Source organism: Phasianus colchicus, chromosome 32, assembly GCF_987193195.1.
Source record: "Phasianus colchicus chromosome 32, bPhaCol1.hap1.1, whole genome shotgun sequence".
Classification (NCBI taxonomy): Eukaryota; Metazoa; Chordata; class Aves; order Galliformes; family Phasianidae; genus Phasianus; species Phasianus colchicus.
The window spans coordinates 2,704,220-2,721,353 of record NC_143467.1 but is presented as its reverse complement, the minus strand read 5'-3'; the positions used below and the strand labels follow the sequence as shown (position 1 = coordinate 2,721,353).

General features: G+C 58.1%; 1 protein-coding gene across 1 annotated transcript; it reads right to left on the bottom strand.

Annotated features, from left to right (window-relative positions):
• Positions 1-491: 491 nt before the first annotated feature.
• Positions 492-15,634, bottom strand: LOC149914056 (sushi, nidogen and EGF-like domain-containing protein 1). Its single transcript, XM_090128161.1, has 7 exons — positions 15,428-15,634; positions 13,983-14,018; positions 12,027-12,157; positions 9,819-10,106; positions 7,831-7,968; positions 2,258-2,517; positions 492-581 (listed from the first exon to the last, which is right to left on the bottom strand). Coding segments are annotated over exons 1-7 (993 nt in total). The 5' UTR covers positions 15,567-15,634; the 3' UTR covers positions 492-580.
• Between the last annotated feature and the right edge of the window lie 1,500 nt (positions 15,635-17,134).

Genomic DNA, 17,134 nt, shown 5'->3' with positions numbered 1-17,134 from the left:
CCCTGTGTCACCCCATGTCACCCCACATGACCCCATATCACATCATAACACTGGATGTGACCCCATATCACCCCATATGACCCCATGTGATCCTATATCACCCCACGTGACCCCATATCACTCCATGTGACCCCATGTGACTCCATAAGACCCCATGTGACCCCATATCACCCCATGTGACTCCATAAGACCCCATAAGACCCCATGTGACCCCATATCACCCCATGTGACTCCATAAGACCCCATATGACCTCATGTGACCCCATGTGACCCCATAAGACCCCATATGACCCCATGTGATCCCATATTCCCCCACGTGACCCCGTATCACCCCATATCACCCCATGTGACTCCATGAGACCCCATATGACCCCATGTGACCCCATGTGACCCCATAAGACCCCATGTGACCCCATATGACACCAAGTGACCCCATATCACCCCATGTGACCCCATAAGACCCCATGTGACCCCATGTGACCCCATAAGACCCCATATGATCCCCACAGACGCAGACGGGGCCGCGGTGCTCAGTGGGATTTTATTGGTGTGTGGTGACGCCTCGGATTTGCGGTGCCCTTCTGTGGGGACAGGGGGGTCAGGGTGGGACCCCAAAGGGACCCACGCGTCCCCAAAAGGACCCAATCGGCCCCAGCTGTCCCCAAAAGGACCCAAATGTCCCCCAAACCCCAAAAGGACCCAAATGTCCCCCAAAGGACCCAAATATCCCCAACTCCAAAAGGACCCAAATGTACCCAACCCCAAAAGGACCCAAATGTCCCCCAAAAGACCCAAATGTCCCCAAAACCCCAAAGGACCCAAATATCCCCAACCCCAAAAGGACCCAAATGTCCCCAAAAGGACCCAAATATCCCCAACCCCAAAAAGGACCCAAATGTCCCCAAAAGGTCTCAGACATTCCAACCCCAAAAAGAATCCAAATGTCCCCAACCCCAAAAGGACCCAAGTGTCCCCAAAAGGACCCAAATATCCCCTAAACCCCAAAATGACCCAAATGTCCCCAACCCCAAAAAGGACCCAAATGTCCCCAAAAGGTCCCAGATATCCCCAACCCCAAAAGGACCCAAATGTCCCCAACCCCAAAAGGACCCAAATGTCCCCCAAAAGACCCAAATGTCCCCAAAACCCCAAAGGACCCAAATATCCCCAACCCCCAAAGGACCCAAATGTCCCCAAAACCCCAAAAGGACCCAAGTGTCCCCAAAAGGACCCAAATGTACCCAACCCCAAAAGGACCCAAATGTCCCCAAAAAGACCCAAATGCCCCCCAAACCCCAAAAGGACCCAAATGTCCCCCAAAGGACCCAAATATCCCCAACTCCAAAAGGACCCAAATGTACCCAACCCCAAAAGGACCCAAATGTCCCCCAAAAGACCCAAATGTCCCCAATACCCCAAAGGACCCAAATATCCCCAAAAGGACCCAAATGTCCCCCAAACCCCAAATAACACAAATTTCCCCAAAAGGTCTCAGACATTTCCAACCCAAAAAAGAATCCAAATGTCCCCAACCCCAAAAAGACCCAAATGTCTCCAAAAGGACCCAAATATCCCCAACCCCAAAAGGACCCAGATGTCCCCAACCCCAAAAGGATCCAAGTGTCCCCAAAAGGTCTCAGATATTTCCAACCCCAAAAGGACCCAGATGTCCCCAACCCCAAAAGGATCCAAATGTCCCCAAAAGGACCCAGATATCCCCAACCCCAAAAGGACCCAAATATCCCCAACCCCAAAAGGACCCAAACGTCCCCCAAACCCCAAAAGGACCCAAATGCCCCCTACCCCAAAAAGGACACCAAAAGGACCCAAATGTCCCCAACCCCAAAAGGACCCAAATGTCCCCAAAACCCCCAAAAGACCCAAATGTCCCCAAAAGGACCCAAATATCCCCAAAACCCCAAAAGGACCCAAATGTCCCCAAAAGGACCCAAATATCCCCAACCCCAAAAGGACCCAAATGTCCCCCAAATCCCAAAAGGACCCAAATGCCCCCAACCCCAAAAAGTACCCCAAAAGGACCCAAATGTCCCCAACCCCAAAAGGACCCAAATGTCCCCAACCCCAAAAGGACCCAAATGTCCCCAAAAGGACCCAAATATCCCCAACCCCAAAAAGACCCAAATGTCCCCAACCCCCCCAAAGTCCCCAAACACCCCCGACCCCCCAATGTCCCCAAACTCCCCCGACCCCAAAACCGACCCCAAATACCCCCCCACCCCAAAACCCCAAATCTCACCACTCGCAGATGTATTCCCTCTCCTCCGTCCCGTTATCTTTGGGGCGCGTGGTTTCCGTCCCCACCCCCTTCGTTGTGGGGTCATCAGTGGGGTCGGTAGGGGACAACGGGGGTCCCTCTGTCACCGTAAACTCATCGACCCTAAAAACCCAACGTCCCGGAACCCCGATGTTGGAGGTTTGGTTGATGCGTAAAACCGCGGGCGTCCGAGATCCCGGGATGTTGTAATAATGCACGTCGTCCCCGCTGTTAAAACCCGCCTGGAGATATGGGGTGGGGGGTGAGATGTGGGGTGGGGGGTGAGATGTGGGGTGGGGGAAGGTCATTTGACCCCAAATCCCAATAGGTGTACTCAAATCCCGTTAGTTATGCCCCAAATCCCATTGGTTAGGACCCAAATCCCAATAGTTATGCCCCAAATCCCAATAGTTAGACTCAAATCCCGTTAGTTATGCCCCAAATCCTATTGGTTAGGACCCAAATCCCAATAGTTAGACTCAAATCCCATTAGTTATGCCCCAAATCCCAATAGTTGTAGTCAAATCCCGTTAGTTATGCCCCAAATCCCAATAGTTGTACTCAAATCCCGTTAGTTATGCCCCAAATCCCAATAGTTGTACTCAAATCCTATTAATTATGCCCCAAATCCCATTGGTTAGGACCCAAATCCCAATTGCTGTACTCAAATCCCATTGATTATGTCCTAAATCCCATTAATTATGCCCAAATCCCAATAGTTATGCCCAAATCCCATTGATTATGCCCCAAATCCCATTGGTTAGGACCCAAATCCCATTGATTATGCCCAAATCCCATTCTTTATGCTCAAATCCCATTGATTAGGACCCAAATCCTAATAGTCGAACTCAAATCCCATTAATTATGCCCCAAATCCCATTGCTCAGGACCCAAATCCCAATTGCTGTACTCAAATCCCATTGATTATGTCGTAAATCCCATTAATTGTGCCCAAATCCCAATAGTTATGCCCAAATCCCATTAATTATGACCCAAATCCCACTGGTTAGGACCCAAATCCCAATAGTTATGCCCAAATCCCATAATTTATGCACAAATCCCATTAATTATGCCCCAAATCCCATTGATTAGGACCCAAATCCCAATAGTCGAACTCAAATCCCATTAATTTTGCCCCAAATCCCAATGGTTAGGACCCAAATCCCATTAATTATGCCCCAATCCCAATAGTTATGCTCAAATCCCATTAATTATGCCCTAAATCCCATTAATTACGCCTCAAATCCCATTGCTTATGCCCCAAATCCCATTGGTTAGGACCCAAATCCCGTTACTTATGCACAAATCCCAATAGTTAAATCCCGTTAATTAACCCACAACTCCATTCCTGACCCCATAACTCCACTCCTGACCCCATAACCCCACCCCTGACCCCATAACCCACCCCTGACCCCATAACACCATCTCTCACCCCACAACTCTCTTCCTGACCCCATTCCCCCTTCCCTGACCCCATAACCCACCCCTGACACGACAACTCTCTTCCTGACCCCATAACCCCACCTCTCACCCCACTACTCTCTTCCTGACCCCACAACCCTCTTCCTGACCCCATACCCCCACCCCTGACCCCATAACTCCATTCCTCACTGCATAACTCCATTCCTGACCCCATAACCCCACCTCTCACCCCATAACCCCTCCTCTCACCCCACAACTCTCTTCCTGACCCCATACCCCCACCCCTGGCCCCATAACCCCAACCCTGACCCCATAACCCCACCTCTCACCCCACAACTCTCTTCCTGACCCCACAACTCCATTCTTGACCCCTTACCCCCACCCCTGACCCCACAACTCTCTTCCTTACCCCATACCCCCATCCCTGACCCCATACCCCCACCTCTCACCCCACAAAACTCTTCCTGACCCCACAACCATCTTCCTGACCCCATACCCCCATCCCTGACCCCATACCCTCACCCCTGACCCCACAACCCCACCCCTGACCCCATACCCCCACCCCTGACCCCATAACTCCATCCCTGACCCCATACCCCATCCCTGACCCCATAACCCACCCCTGACCCCACAACCCCCCCCCGACCCCATAACCCACCCCTGGCCCCATAACTCCATTCTTCACCCCATAACTCCGTTCCTGACCCCATATCTCCACCTCTGACCCCATAACCCCACCCCTGACCCCACAACACCATCCCTGACCCCATAACCCCACCTCTCACCCCACAAAACTCTTCCTGACCCCATACCCCACCTCTCACCCCACAACTCTCTTCCTGACCCCATAACCCCACCCCTGACCCCACAACCCCCCCCTGACCCCATACCCCCACCCCTGACCCCATACCCCCAACCCTGACCCCATGCTCCCACCTCTCACCCCACAAAACTCTTCCTGACCCCACAACTCACTTTCTGACCCCATACCCCCACCCCTGACCCCACAACTCTCTTCCTGACCCCATACCTCCATCTCTGACCCCATAACCCCAACCCTGACCCCATACCCCCACCCCTGACCCCACAACTCTCTTCCTGACCCCATACCCCCACCCCTGACCCCACAACTCTCTTCCTGACCCCACAACTCCATTCTTGACCCCTTACCCCCACCCCTGACCCCATACCCCCATCCCTGACCCCATAACCCCAACCCTGACCCCATACCCCCATCCCTGACCCCACAACCCCCCCCTGACCCCATAACCCACCCCTGACCCCATACCCCCACCCCTGACCCCACAACCGCCCCCGACCCCATAACCCCACCTCTCACCCCACAACTCTCTTCCTGACCCCATACCCCCACCCCTGACCCCATACCCCCAACCCTGACCCCATAACCCCACCTCTCACCCCACAACTCTCTTCCTGACCCCACAACTCCATTCTTGACCCCTTACCCCCACCCCTGACCCCACAACTCTCTTCCTGACCCCATACCCCCAACCCTGACCCCATACCCCCACCTCTCACCCCACAAAACTCTTCCTGACCCCACAACTCTCTTTCTGACCCCATACCTCCATCTCTGACCCCACAACCCCCCCCTGACCCCATACCCCCATCCCTGACCCCACAACTCTCTTCCTGACCCCATACCCCCACCCCTGACCCCATACCCCCAGCCCTGACCCCATAACCTCACCCCTGACCCCACAACTCTCTTCCTGACCCCATACCCCCATTCCTGACCCCATAACCCCACCCCTGACCCCACAACTCTCTTCCTGACCCCATACCCCCAACCCTGACCCCATACCCCCACCTCTCACCCCACAAAACTCTTCCTGACCCCACAACTCTCTTCCTGACCCCATACCCCCATTCCTGACCCCATAACCTCACCCCTGACCCCACAACTCTCTTCCTGACCCCACAACCCCCCCCTGACCCCATACCCCCAGCCCTGACCCCATAACCCCACCCCTGAACCCATGACCCACCCCTGACCCCACAACTCTCTTCCTGACCCCTAACCGCACCTTTGACCCCACAACTCTCTTCCTGATCCCATAACCCCACCCCTGGCCCCATAACTCCATTCTTCACCCCATACCCCCACCCCTGACCCCATAACCCACCCCTGACCCCATACCCCCACCCCTGACCCCATACCCCCAGCCCTGACCCCACAACTCTCTTCCTGACCCCATACCCCCATCCCTGACCCCATACCCCCACCTCTCACCCCACAAAACTCTTCCTGACCCCACAACCATCTTCCTGACCCCATACCCCCATCCCTGACCCCATACCCCATCCCTGACCCCATAACCCCACCCCTGACCCCACAACTCTCTTCCTGACCCCATACCCCACCCCTGACCCCACAACTCTCTTCCTGACCCCATAACCCCACCCCTGACCCCATACCCCCATTCCTGACCCCATGCCCCCACCCCTGACCCCATACCCCCATTCCTGACCCCATACCCCCACCCCTGACCCCACAACCCCCCCCTGACCCCATACCCCATCCCTGACCCCACAACTCTCTTCCTGACCCCATAACCCCACCCCTGACCCCATGACCCACCCCTGACCCCACAACTCTCTTCCTGACCCCATAACCCCACCTCTCACCCCACAACTCTCTTCCTGACCCCATACCCCCACCCCTGACCCCATACCCCCAACCCTGACCCCATGCTCCCACCTCTCACCCCACAAAACTCTTCCTGACCCCACAACTCTCTTTCTGACCCCATACCCCCATCCCTGACCCCACAACTCTCTTCCTGACCCCATACCCCCATCCCTGACCCCATACCCTCACCCCTGACCCCATAACCCACCCCTGACCCCATACCCCCACCCCTGACCCCACAACTCTCTTCCTGACCCCATACCCCCACCCCTGACCCCACAACCCCCCCCGACCCCATAACCCCACCTCTCACCCCACAGCTCTCTTCCTGACCCCACAACTCCATTCTTGACCCCTTAACCCCACCCCTGACCCCACAACTCTCTTCCTGACCCCATACCTCCATCTCTGACCCCATAACACCAACCCTGACCCCATACCCCCATCCCTGACCCCACAACTCTCTTCCTGACCCCATACCCCCACCCCTGACCCCATACCCCCAACCCTGACCCCATAACCCCACCTCTCACCCCACAGCTCTCTTCCTGACCCCACAACTCCATTCTTGACCCCTTAACCCCACCCCTGACCCCACAACTCTCTTCCTGACCCCATACCTCCATCTCTGACCCCATAACCCCAACCCTGACCCCATACCCCCACCCCTGACCCCACAACTCTCTTCCTGACCCCATACCTCCATCTCTGACCCCATAACCCCAACCCTGACCCCATACCCCCACCCCTGACCCCACAACTCTCTTCCTGACCCCATACCTCCATCTCTGACCCCATAACCCCAACCCTGACCCCATACCCCCATCCCTGACCCCACAACTCTCTTCCTGACCCCATACCTCCATCTCTGACCCCATAACCCCAACCCTGACCCCACAACTCTCTTCCTGACCCCGTACCCCCACCCCTGACCCCATACCCCCACCTCTCACCCCACAAAACTCTTCCTGACCCCACAACTCTCTTTCTGACCCCTTACCCCCACCCCTGACCCCACAACTCTCTTCCTGACCCCATACCTCCATCTCTGACCCCATAACCCCAACCCTGACCCCATACCCCCACCCCTGACCCCACAACTCTCTTCCTGACCCCATACCCCCATCCCTGACCCCATACCCCCACCCCTGACCCCACAACTCTCTTCCTGACCCCACAACTCCATTCTTGACCCCTTACCCCCACCCCTGACCCCATACCCCCACCCCTGACCCCACAACTCTCTTCCTGACCCCATAACCCCACCCCTGACCCCATAACCCACCCCTGACCCCATAACCCACCCCTGACCCCATACCCCCACCCCTGACCCCACAACTCTCTTCCTGACCCCATACCCCCACCCCTGACCCCACAACCCCCCCCGACCCCATAACCCCACCTCTCACCCCACAACTCTCTTCCTGACCCCATAACCCCACCCCTGACCCCACAACCCCCCCCGACCCCATAACCCCACCTGTGCCGGGACGCCCCCCAGCCCCGTGTGCGGGTCCCCCTGGTTGGCGATGCCGGTGGTCCACTCGATGTCCCCATAATTGAGGATGATGAAGGAGGTGACGCCGTCGGTGGCCAAAACGGCCTGGAAGGTGTTCGTCTGTAGGGCCAAACGTCACCCTTGTGTCACCGTGACCCCATATCCCCCCCCACGACCCCATATCCCCACATCCCCCTGTCCCCGCATGTCCCCATTCCCCATCCCTATATCCCTCTATTTCCCCCTATATCCCCCTGACCCCATAAACCATCCCAATACCCCTCTATGTCCCCCTATGTCCTCCCCTGACCCCATAAACCATCCCAATACCCCTCTATGTCCCCCTATGTCCTCATGACCCCATAAACCATCCCAATACCCCTCTATGTCCCCCTATGTCCTCCCCTGACCCCATAAACCATCCCAATACCCCTCTATGTCCCCTCCTGACCCCATAAACCATCCCAATACCCCTCTATGCCCCCCCGTGTCCTCATGACCCCATAAACCATCCCAATATCCCTCTATGTCCCCCTATGTCCTCCCCTGACCCCATAAACCATCCCAATACCCCTCTATGTCCCCCTATATCCCCCTGACCCCATAAACCATCCCAATACCCCTCTATGTCCCCCTATGTCCTCCCCTGACCCCATAAACCATCCCAATACCCCTCTATGTCCCCCTATGTCCTCCCCTGACCCCATAAACCATCCCAATATCCCTCTATGTCCCCTCCTGACCCCATAAACCATCCCAATACCCCTCTATGTCCCCCCATGTCCTCATGACACCATAAACCATCCCAATATCCCTCTATGTCCCCCTATGTCCTCCCCTGACCCCATAAACCATCCCAATACCCCTCTATGTCCCCCTATATCCCCCTGACCCCATAAACCATCCCAATACCCCTCTATGTCCCCCTATGTCCTCCCCTGACCCCATAAACCATCCCAATACCCCTCTATGTCCCCCTATGTCCTCCCCTGACCCCATAAACCATCCCAATATCCCTCTATGTCCCCTCCTGACCCCATAAACCATCCCAATACCCCTCTATGTCCCCCCATGTCCTCATGACACCATAAACCATCCCAATATCCCTCTATGTCCCCCTATGTCCTCCCCTGACCCCATAAACCATCCCAATACCCCTCTATGTCCCCCCCCAACCCCATAAACCATCCCAATACCCCTCTATGTCCCCTCCTGACCCCATTAACCATCCCATACCCCTCTATGTCCCCTCCTGACCCCATAAACCATCCCAATATCCCTCTATGTCCCCCTATGTCCTCCCCTGACCCCATAAACCATCCCAGTATTCCTCTGTGTCCCCTCCTGACCCCATAAACCATCCCAATACCCCTCTATGTCCCCCTATGTCCTCCCCTGACCCCATAAACCATCCCAATACCCCTCTATGTCCCCCTATATCCCCCTGACCCCATAAACCATCCCAATACCCCTCTATGTCCCCCTATGTCCTCCCCTGACCCCATAAACCATCCCAATACCCCTCTATGTCCCCCTATGTCCTCATGACCCCATAAACCATCCCAATACCCTTCTATGTCCCCTCCTGACCCCATAAACCATCCCAATACCCCTCTATGTCCCCCTATGTCCTCCCCTGACCCCATAAACCATCCCAATACCCCTCTATGTCCCCCTATATCCCCCTGACCCCATAAACCATCCCAACATCCCTCTATGTCCCCCTATGTCCCTATGACCCCATAAACCATCCCAATACCCCTCTATGTCCCCCTATGTCCCTATGACCCCATACTCCATCCCATATCCCCCCAATGTCCCCATCCCAATGTCCCCCTGACCCCATACCCCATCCCATATCCCCCCAGTGTCCCCATCCCAATGACCCCATACCCCATCCCATATCCCCCCTGTATCCCCACCCCAACATCCCCACCCCAACATCCCCATCCCAAACCTCATCCCCTCACCTTTTTGGATGCGGCCCCAAAAAACGGCACTCGATCCCAAGTCGCTACGAAAACCCACGTAGGTACGGGGACGGGATTTGGGGTGGCGATAATAGGGGCGATGTCCCGCCTCACCCTGGCCAGAAGTTCCGCGGATCGACTTTCCCTATAAAAAACCTCCCCTCCCAACCTGGTGTCCACGTCCGCCCAATATGGGGCCACGAAGGGACGGCGGCCGTCTAACGGGAACGGGTGTGGGGTGAACTCGGGGACCCCCGTCCCGAATGACACCACCCCGTTGTTGTTCACCTGGAAGAAAGAAGGGGGGATGTTTTGGGGTTTCCACGTCACCCCAAAACGTGGTGGACCTAACGGTGGAGGTCTTCGCGGATCCCCGAATCGTGGTGACCCTGAATCGTGGTGACCCCAAATCATGGTGACCCCAAATCCAATCCATGGTGGCAGCAATCCATGGTGACACCAATTCATGGTGACCCCAAATCATGGTGACCCCAAATCATGGTGACCCCAAACCCAATCCATGGTGACACCAATTCATGGTGACCCCAAATCATGGTGACCCCAAACCCAATCCATGGTGGCCCCAACCCCTGGTGACCCCAAATCCAATCCATGGTGGCAGCAATCCAAGGTGACCCCAAATCGTGGTGGCCCCAAATCATGGTGACCCCAAATCATGGTGACCCCAAATCGTGGTGGCCCCAACACATGGTGACCCCAATCCATGGTGACCCCAAATCATGTTGACCCCAAATCATGGTGACCCCAAATCATGGTGACCCCAAATCGTGGTGGCCCCAACCCATGGTGACCCCAATCCATGGTGACCCCAAATCCAGGTGACCCCATCCCCAAATCATGGTGGCCCCAATCCATGGTGGCCCCAACCCATGGTGTCCCCAAACCCAATCCATGGTGACCCCAAATCCAGGTGACCCCAACCCCAAAATCATGGTGACCCCAAATCCAGGTGACCCCAAATCCAATCCATGGTGGCAGCAATCCATGGTGACCCCAAATCGTGGTGACCCCAAATCCAGGTGACCCCAAACCCAATCCATGGTGGCCCCAACCCTGGTGACCCCAAATCCAGGTGACCCCAAACCCAATCCATGGTGGCCCCAACCCCTGGTGACCCCAAATCATGATGGCCCCAACCCCAAACCATGATGGCCCCAACCCTGGCGACCCCAATCCATGGTGGCCCTAACCCATGGTGACCCCAAATCCAGGTGACCCCAAACCCAATCCATGGTGGCCCCAATCCATGGTGACCCCAAATCGTGGTGGCCCCAACCCATAGTGACCCCAAATCATGGTGGCCCCAACCCCAATCCATGGTGGTCCCAACCCCTGGTGACCCCAAATCATGTTGACCCCAAATCCAATCCATGGTGGCAGCAATCCATGGTGACCCCAAATCGTGGTGGCCCCAAATCATGGTGACCCCAACCCATGGTGACCCCAAATCCAGGTGACCCCAAACCCAATCCATGGTGGCCCCAACCCCTGGTGACCCCAAATCATGGTGGCCCCAACCCATGGTGACCCCAAATCCAGGTGACCCCAAACCCAATCCATGGTGACCCCAAATCATGGTGACCCCAAATCCAGGTGACCCCAAACCCAATCCATGGTGGCCCCAACCCCTGGTGACCCCAAATCATGGTGGCCCCAAATCGTGGTGGCCCCAACCCATGGTGACCCCAATCCATGGTGACCCCAAGCCATGTTGACCCCAAATCATGGTGGCCCCAAATCATGGTGACCCCAAATCATGGTGGCTCCAATCCATGGTGGCCCCAACCCATCGTGACCCCAAATCGTGGTGGCCCCAACCCATGGTGACCCCAAACCCAACCCATGGTGACCCCAAATCCAGGTGACCCCAAACCCAATCCATGGTGGCCCCAACCCATGGTGACCCCAAACCGTGGTGACCCCAACCCACGTTGACCCCAAATCCTGACAGCTCCAACCCATGTTGACCCCAATCCATGGTGACCCCAAATCGTGGTGACCCCAAATCATATTGACCCCAAATCATGTTGACCCCAATTCATGTTGACCCCAAATCATCGTGACCCCAACCCATGTTGACCCCAAATCCTGACGGCCCCAACCCCAACCCATGACGTCCCCAAATCAATGCGACCCCCCCAACCCACGCCATCCCCACCCCGTTGATTTTATAGGGCCGGGACTCACGTAGAGGGACTTATAGGACTGTCCATAAAAGGAGAACGTCTCCGAGAGGGGAATTTCGGGGCTCATCCCGTCGTCCTCGTGGGGGGTGGTCGCGTCTCCCACCCCCAGGCCATAGGGGTACAGCACTGCCCCTGTGGGACCCCCGAGAGTCACCCCCAAGACCCCCCCCAGTATGGGGTCTGGGACCCCCTATATGGGTTTGGGACCCCCCAGTATGGGTATAGGGAATCCCCATCCCTATATGGGTTCAGGACCCCCCAGTATGGGTTTGGGACCCTCCAGTATGGGGTCTGGGATCCCCCTCCCCATATGGGTCTGGGACCCCCAGTATGGGTATAGGACCCCACAATATGGGTATAGGGAACCCCCCTCCCCATATGGGTTTGGGACCCCCCAGTATGGGTATAGGACCTCCCAGTATGGGTCTGGGACCCCCAGTATGGGGTCTGGGATCCCCCTCCCCATATGGGTTTGGGACTTCCAGTATGGGGTCTGGGACCCCCCCAGTATGGGTATAGGGAACCCCCTTCCCCATATGGGTTTAGGACCCCCCAGTATGGGTATAGGACCTCCCAGTATGGGTCTGGGACCCCCCAGTATGGGGTCCGGGATCCCCCTCCCCATATGGGTTTGGGACTTCCCAGTATGGGGTCTGGGACCACCCAGTATGGGTATAGGGCCTCCCAGTATGGGGTCTGGGACCCCCTATATGGGTTTGGGACACCCCAGTATGGGTATAGGACCCCCAGTATGTGGTCTGGGACCCCCCAGTATGGGGTCGGGAGCCCCCCTGTATGGGGACAGGGAACCCCCCTCCCCATATGGGTTTAGGACCCCCCAGTATGGGTATAGGACCCCCCAGCATGGGTATGGGGAACCCCCTTCCCCATATGGGTTTGGGACTTCCCAGTATGGGGTCTGGGACCCCCAGTATGGGTATAGGACCCCCCAATATGGGTATAGGGAAGCCCCCTCCCCATATGGGTTTGGGACACCCCAGTATGGGTATAGGACCTCCCAGTATGGGTCTGGGACCCCCAGTATGGGGTCTGGGATCCCCCTCCCCATATGGGTTTGGGACTTCCCAGTATGGGGTCTGGGACCACCCAGTATGGGTATAGGGCCTCCCAGTATGGGGTCTGGGACCCCCTATATGGGTTTGGGACACCCCAGTATGGGTATAGGACCCCCAGTATGTGGTCTGGGACCCCCCAGTATGGGGTCGGGAGCCCCCCTGTATGGGGACAGGGAACCCCCCTCCCCATATGGGTTTAGGACCCCCCAGTATGGGTATAGGACCCCCCAGTATGGGTATGGGGAACCCCCTTCCCCATATGGGTTTAGGACCCCCCTGTATGGGTTTGGGACCCCCCAGTATGGGTCTGGGACCCCCCAGTATGGGGTCTGGAATCCCCCTCCCCATATGGGTTTAGGACCCCCCTGTATGGGTTTGGGACCCCCCATATGGGGTCTGGGACCCCCCAGTATGGGTTTGGGACCCCCCATATGGGGTCTGGGATCCCCCAGTATGGGTATAGGGAACCCCCCTCCCCATATGGGTTTAGGACCCCCCTGTATGGGTTTGGGACCCCCCAGTATGGGTCTGGGACCCCCCAGTATGGGGTCTGGAATCCCCCTCCCCATATGGGTTTAGGACCCCCCTGTATGGGTTTGGGACCCCCCATATGGGGTCTGGGACCTCCCAGTATGGGTTTGGGACCCCCCATATGGGGTCTGGGATCCCCCAGTATGGGTATAGGGAACCCCCCTCCCCATATGGGTTTAGGACCCCCCTGTATGGGTTTGGGACCCCCCAGTATGGGTCTGGGACCCCCCAGTATGGGGTCTGGAATCCCCCTCCCCATATGGGTTTAGGACCCCCCAGTATGGGTTTGGGACCCCCCATATGGGGTCTGGGACCCCCATTGTGGCTCAGCCCCCCAATCCCAAACTCACCCCTCTGGGAGTTCGCCACCGGCACGGGGCTGCTCTCTGCGTGCAGAGGGGACAGGGTGACACCGGGAGGTCCCATGGGTGCCCCAAATGGCCCCAAATGTCCCCATGGGTCCCCCTCACCCCAAATGTCCCCAAATGTCCCCACCCACCCCACACAGCCTTGTCCCCACTGGTTCCCACTCACCCCACTGTCCCCAAATGTCCCCATGAGTCCCCACTCATCCCACTGTCCCCAAATGTCCCCATGGGTCCCCACTGTCCCCAAACGTCCCCAAATGTCCCCATAGGTCCCCCTCACCCCAAATGTCCCCAAATGTCCCCATAGGTCCCCACTCACCTCACTGTCCCCAAATGTCCCCAAATGTCCCCATGGGTCCCCCCTTGTCCCCAAACGTCCCCAAATGTCCCCATACGTCCCCCCTTGTCCCCAAATGTCCCCAAATGTCCCCATAGGTCCCCACTCACCCCACACAGCCTCACAGGTCTCCCCCCTTGTCCCCAAATGTCCCCACTGGTCCCCATAGGTCCTCCTCACCCCAAATGTCCCCAAATGTCCCCAAATGTCCCCATAGGTCCCCCTCACCCCAAATGTCCCCAAATGTCCCCATAGGTCCCCACTGCCCCCAAATGTCCCCATAGGTCCCCCTCACCCCAAATGTCCCCAAATGTCCCCATAGGTCCCCACTCACCTCACTGTCCCCAAATGTCCCCAAATGTCCCCATGGGTCCCCACTGTCCCCAAACGTCCCCAAATGTCCCCATACGTCCCCCCTTGTCCCCAAATGTCCCCAAATGTCCCCATAGGTCCCCACTCACCCCACACAGCCTCACAGGTCTCCCCCCTTGTCCCCAAATGTCCCCACTGGTCCCCATAGGTCCTCCTCACCCCAAATGTCCCCAAATGTCCCCATAGGTCCCCACTCACCCCACTGTGCCCAAATGTCCCTAAATGTCCCCAAATGTCCCCATACATCCCCACTCACCCCACTGTCCCTAAATGTCCCTAAATGTCCCCACTGGTCCCCACTCACCCCACTGTCCCTAAATGTCCCCAAATGTCCCCAAATGTCCCCATGGGTCCCCACTCACCCCACTGTCCCTAAATGTCCCCAAATGTCCCCAAATGTCCCCATGGGTCCCCACTCATCCCACTGTCCCCAAATGTCCCCAAATGTCCCCATAGGTCCCCACTCGCCCCACTGTCCCCAAATGTCCCCAAATGTCCCCATGGGTGCCCACTCACCCCACTGTCCCTAAATGTCCCCAAATGTCCCCATAGATCCCCACTCACCCCACTGTCCCCAAATGTCCCCAAATGTCCCCACTGGTCCCCACTCGCCCCACTGTCCCCAAATGTCCCCAAATGTCCCCATGGGTCCCCACTCACCCCACTGTCCCTAAATGTCCCCAAATGTCCCCAAATGCCCCCAGATGTCCCCACTCACCCGTGTGACCGAAGAAGACGAGGAGGAGGATGGGGACAGCCTTCATCTGCTCCCGCCTGGTTGGGGACAAAAAGGGGGGGACCCACGTCACCCCTCCGTCCCCCCCCCCATGTCCCCATTTGTGTCCCAATGTCCCCATGGCTCAACTGTGCCCCCCCATGTCCCCCCATTGTCCCCAAGTCCCTCCTTGTCCCCATGTCCCCCCATGTTCCCCCCACATCCCCACGTCCCTCCTTGTCCCCCCATGTCCCCATGCCCCCCCATGTCCCCCCCACATCCCCATGTCCCCCTCATGTCCCCCCATGTCCCCATGTCCCCCTCATGTCCCCCCATGTCCCCATGTCCCCCCCATGTCCCCCCATGTCCCCATGTCCCACCCACATGTCCCCATGTCCCCCCCATGCCCCCCCATGTCCCCCCACGGCCCCCATGTCCCCATTCCCCTCTGTGTCCCCCCCACATCCCCATGTCCCCCCCCATCCCCCCCCACGTCCCCATGTCCCCCCATGTCCCCCCATTTTCCCCCCCATGTCCCCCTATTTCCCCCCCCATGTCCCCCCCACGTCCCCATGTCCCCCCATTTCCCCCCCACGTCCCCATGTCCCCCCCACGGCCCCCCATGTCCCCCCCATGTACCCCCCATGTCCCCCCCACGTCCCCATGTCCCCCCATTTCCCCCCCCATGTCCCCCTATTTCCCCCCCATGTCCCCCCCATGTCCCCCATGTCCCCCTATTTCCCCCCCCCGTGTCCCCCCACGGCCCCCCATGTCCCCCCCATTTCCCCCCCACGTCCCCATGTCCCCCCATGTCCCCCCATGTCCCCCATTTCCCCCCCACGTCCCCCACGTCCCCCCATGTCCCCCCCATGTCTCCCCCATGTCCCCCATGTCCCCCTATTTCCCCCCCCCATGTCCCCCCACGTCCCCATGTCCCCATGTCCCCCCCACGTCCCCATTTCCCCCAATGACCCCCCATTTCCCCCCCCATGTCCCCCCTACGTCCCCCATGTCCCCCTATTTCCCCCCCATGTCTCCCCCATGTCCCCCATGTCCCCCTATTTCCCCCCCACGTCCCCCATGTCCCCCCATTTCCCCCCCATGTCTCCCCCATGTCCTCCATGTCCCCCCATTTCCCCCCCATGTCCCCCCACGGCCCCCCATGTCCCCCCCATGCCCCCATGTACCCCATGTCCCCCCCACGTCCCCCATGTCCCCCCATTTTCCCCCCCCATGTCCCCCCACGACCCCCCATGTCCCCCCATTTCCCCCCCCATGTCCCCCCATTTTCCCCCCCCATGTCTCCCCCATGTCCCCCCATTTCCCCCCCCCACGACCCCCCCACGTCCCCATGTCCCCCCATGTCCCCCATGTCCCCCTATTTCCCCCCCAAGCCCCCCCCCTACCCCCTTATCCCCATGCCCCCATTACCCCCTGTGTCCCCCCACGTCCCCACGTCCCTCCTTGTCCCCATGTCCCCCCCCCCCCCAAACCCCCCAAGGCCCCCCCCCCCTGGTCCCCACTCACATCAGTGCCATGGTGCCACTCGGTCCCCTGGGGCTCCCACAGCCCTTTTATCCCCCACGGGGGGGGGGGAATGGGGACGGGGGGGGGACAGGAGAAGGGGGAGGGGGGGGGGAAACCTGGGGACACCTCCCAGAGCCCCGGGGCTGTTCCGGTTCCGTCATCCCCATTGCCACTGGAGAGGAC